Genomic DNA, 4,421 nt, shown 5'->3' on the forward strand with positions numbered 1-4,421 from the left:
GTCACCTTGCCTGAGGAGAATGCAAAATTAAAGCAAGATTGATTTCATACACACCACACAGGCAGGGATCGACTGCCTGAGTGCTACCACTGTTTGCAGTGCGCTCAACTTGGGATTGCAAACTCAATTCTGTTTTCTTTGATGCATGACTTTCCACCGATCAGATTGGGAAAGGACAAGGGAAGGTCTTTTAAATTTGACAAGTGGGTGTTTTTTAAATAAAAATAAAAAGCAATCGATGTCTGTAATTTGGGGGTGGTTCATTTCTTTTAAATGATGCCTCCATCATACCGCTATGTTGAGTGATCTGCAAGGAAACTTACGCGCACATCACCTTTAAAAGAGAGGGGATGGAAAGCTTCCTCGATCGGGTTTCAGTCTTTTTTTCCCCAGAAGGTAAGATATAACTCCGTACATATAAAGATGAGGTTAAAATGATTTATCGGTCATTAGAAACTGAACCGCAGGTGAACACTACACATTCTGTATTGACAAAAGTTGGTTTTATGAAATAAATTTTACTCAGCAATAAGCCATAATGTAGAAAAATACATTTTACCTCCAAACTCAATAAACAAAGAACAAAAACTTCAGTAGTAGTGCATAATTATTTAGTGGTAGCTACAACAGGGGTTCCTAAACTTTTACAATAAGAGCTTGCATAAAACAGAACAGAAGAGTGAGAGAGGCGTTCACAATCTTTTTAAAAAAGAAAAGAAAAGAAGGAGAAAAAGAACTGACTCCGATGGGTAACAGAGCTTAAATACTGCAAGACAGGATGAAAGGGCTACAAGAAAACAACAAAGGAAAGGAGCAACTCCAATTGAAAGATCAAAGGGAGAGATTCCTGGCCATTACACATGATGAGAAGCATGGACAGCACTGGAGAGAGTAACACATTGTACTTTGCATCGAGTCCAGTACCAAGCTGACCGAGATCAGCTGGGTAGTGGATCTCAAGTGGGATCGTCTCATGTTACCCAGGTCTTCTGGCAGCCTGGCGCCACCCACCCGTTAGGGGCACTTCCTCTCTGATCTGCGCTCTATCGCTTCCAGTAGCTAAATTTCAAACTCTTTTTTCAATGGGTCTAATTTCCGGCTTGTTTTGTTCTGTAGCTATGCCCAACCAGCAAGTAGAATAAAGAACGGGGCTAATTAGAGATCGTTGTTTTCTTTTAAAGATAGATATAGATATAGATATATATATATAGTCCTCCCCCACCCTCCAATAGTCAACAGAGATGCACAAATTTTGATAGAGCTGTTGTTTCACCGCCGGAGGATTAATCCGCTCCGATCAGTGTTTGAGGAGACACAAATACATATAAAACTGGAATCAAAGAAAGCAGAAAAATTGAAATCTCTAGCAAGGGGGGCCGTGCCCCTTCAGATAGGCTTGTGGCAAAAGAGCCTGTCTTGGGACTCACCAGGGAAAAGAATCTGCCTCAGAAATTCTCCCAAATCATTATCATCATAATCTCCTTGTAGCAGGGCATCATTGTCTATATACAGTAGCAAATGGTGAATATTAATGTCTTCGACCCTGTCGTGGATAAAAATACTCTCCTTTTTAATTTCCGTTACAAAAATAGGAGCAATATTCAAAACAATGATTGTCTTTTTTTTCTATTTATTTTATATAAAAACATAAACAGCTCAGGCGAATTCTTGCTCTTGTGCACGCTTTATATGAAGATTTGTCCTCTAGTCTCAGCAAGTAGTATTTATATATATATATTTATATAGTATATATATAACTTAAGGATTGGTCCACAAAGTAGATCTGTGCGTTTCTCTAGTGCTTTTTGTACAAAAGAAAAACAATATTATTATCAAAATATTCATTTAATGGCTTTACTTCATACATAAATACATGTTTAAATAACACAGGAGCGGTGATTGTTCAGTCAGTTTGGAAATGACTTTTTTTTTCTTTTTTTTTCTTTTCTTTTTTTTTAGGGCATTGTATACACAGGCGTGGCTGGTTACTCATCGCTACAAATACGCTACTCGGCGTCCTTTGTTTTTAACTCTTTGTTTATACCTTTTCCCCAAGACCGCTGCCAAGTATTTCTTGACAGCCATTTGTTTCCGATAGCGGCTGTAGCTGTCTGTGAAGATGCCATCCGAGTGCCGTTTGGAGAGCGGTTCCGAGTCGTCTTCCAGGCCGCTGCTGGCACCGCTGCAAAGAGCAAACGACAGCTGCAAACATCTGGCTCCGCTGCCCTGTCTCGCCTTTCCCTCCCCCCGCCGCACACCGCCCGCATCCCCTGGAGGTCCATCCTGATTTGCATTGCTCCCGGGCTCCCTTAACCTTTCCATGCGATCCTGAGCCTTACTTAGAGAACGGCGTAGTAGTTAGCTTGGTTTCAAAGAGGGGGTGGGGGTGTGGGGGAGGGTGTTTTCCAAGCGGTTTTATTCTGGGGATTGATTATTTGTTATTACCCCTCTAAAGCAACACGTAGACCGCTTAGCCTTGGGGAAGCAAAAGGAAACAAAGACTCTCTGCAAACATGCTGCGAAACTGGGAGCCTGATCATAATATAAGTCGACAGTCGGGAGACAATATATCCCCGGCATGAATTATTCATCACGGAAATGTAATCTCTCCTCCCATGGGCTTTATTAAAATGTTACCTTCTGCTGAAATAATGTTCATTACACGGGGCTCGTCTCGTGCCAGGATGTCTGATTTTCAACGGGTCACTCCCCACCCCCCCGCCTAGCTCCCCACCACCCCCTTTTTGATTATTATTTTTTAAATTAAGGCTGTATTGAGGCGGAGGCTTTTCTACTCCCTCCATTGGATGCCGATCTGCCTGAAAAGCTACAGACTCTCCCCCAGTTCTTCCCACAGGAGATTCTTCCCACAGGCTGAAGTTTCTTTAACGTGACCAGCTGGCTCTGGGTTTGGATGCTGTCTGAGTCCGTGCGGACTTTGTCCCCGCACCTCTCCCCGGTGGCAAGGGGAGAGCGCGGCGGCGGCGCCCGCATTGTCTCGGGCGGTACAAGCAAGCAAGCAAGCGGCCCGGCTTACCCCACCCGCTTGGCCATCAGAGAGTGCAGGTACTTCCTCGCGGATAACTGGCCCAGGACTTTCCTGTAGGCTTTGTTAAAGATGCCATCGGCGTGCCTAGGCGGGAAACAAAGATCACACGTTAACGAGGAGGCTCGGTGGCTGGGGGGGGAGGGGCAGGGGCTTGTCCTGCAGCGGGAGGTCCCCGGCCGGCTGGTGGGTCTCTGCGCCGGAGGGCACCGCCCGCCCGCCGCTGCCCTCCCCGCGGGGCAGTCCCGAGGGCTGCAGGTGCGGGGGGGGCAAGGCTGATCCCAGTCTCCCCCCGCAGCAGGGCATGGCCGGGGACGTGGGCGCGGCTGCTGCCTCCAGATCTGCTCGGGGGTGAGGGACCAGGGCTTTCCTCCAGTCACCTCTTTTCCGGCGGGTAGTACAAGGTGTACATGTCGTCTAGCGCGGACGGGGGGTTGGCTAAGCCCAGGGGGTCTCGGTCGTAGGAGAAGTCCTGCAGCATGTTACCGTCCTCGTCGTACACTTCATCTTCCAGCCTACAAAGGCAGGGCGGAGGGAAGGCAGTCAGAGCCGAGCCACTGCTCGACTCCGCAAGGGGGGTGCTCCGCGCGGCCCGAGCCTCCCCCTCCCAGGCTTTATCCCTGAGGATCGCTTGGGAGGCGGCGGCGGCGGAGCCCGCAGACACACCTAGCCCGCCTCCCCTCCCCACCCTTCTCACCCGCCGGGTCAGGACACCCGCAAGCAGCCCGACCTGCCCCGGGCTGGCAGATCAGCCGGCTGGTGGCGCCCGGCCCGGTCCCGGCGGCTGCCAGACTGCACACCCGCGCAGGAGCGCGCCCGCGCACACACCCGCCGCGGGGGCGGAGGGAGGCACCCGGGACTTACACAAGACAATGCGAGGCACGTTGCCCGTGAGGAGACCCCAGATCCCCCCCCCCCCAACATCTCCCCGGGAGGAATCGGATGCGCTGCCTTGAACCCTTTGCAGGTCTTCCTCTCCAGCTGCCCTGGTCATGTTTGTTTGGGGAGGGGGGAGGGGGGTCGCTGACTGGTGTCTCTGCCCTGTCTGATCACTTGGGATTTGATAGGGGTTTCTTTCCCCGCCCCCGCCCCTTCTCTCCCCCTCTCTGCAGCTTGATGTAGGTCAGACAGCTATTTGCGTCCTCCGGCTCTGGCAGGGACATTAATAATAGATGCCCCTAAAGTGTTTCACTCCTGCTAATTCAGGCGTCTGAATGAACCGAGGCAGGCTCCCTCCAAGGAAAGCTCCCCTCTCCCCCTTGCCACCCCCAGCCCAGGGAAATGCCTGCCCGGGAGTGGGGGAGAGGAAGCCCCTGGCCGGGCGGGAGGGAAGGGGGCAGCGCAGCCTGGGGTCGTCTGAGGACAAGGCAGGGAG

General features: G+C 50.6%; 1 protein-coding gene across 1 annotated transcript in view; it reads right to left on the reverse strand.

Annotated features, from left to right (window-relative positions):
- Window positions 1-389: 389 nt before the first annotated feature.
- Window positions 390-4,421, reverse strand: part of ADCYAP1 (adenylate cyclase activating polypeptide 1) — a 6,125-nt gene continuing 2,093 nt past the window's right edge. Inside the window, exons 3-5 of the mRNA XM_019546729.1 lie at window positions 3,427-3,561; window positions 3,038-3,133; window positions 390-2,182 (exon numbers count right to left, since the gene is read on the reverse strand). Of these exons, the coding sequence (XP_019402274.1) occupies window positions 1,996-2,182; window positions 3,038-3,133; window positions 3,427-3,561 (418 nt within the window). The 3' untranslated portion in view covers window positions 390-1,995. The remainder of the gene's footprint in view (window positions 2,183-3,037; window positions 3,134-3,426; window positions 3,562-4,421) is intronic.

The sequence above is a fragment of the Crocodylus porosus genome, unplaced genomic scaffold (assembly GCF_001723895.1).
Source record: "Crocodylus porosus isolate Cpor-Errol unplaced genomic scaffold, CroPor_comp1, whole genome shotgun sequence".
Classification (NCBI taxonomy): Eukaryota; Metazoa; Chordata; order Crocodylia; family Crocodylidae; genus Crocodylus; species Crocodylus porosus.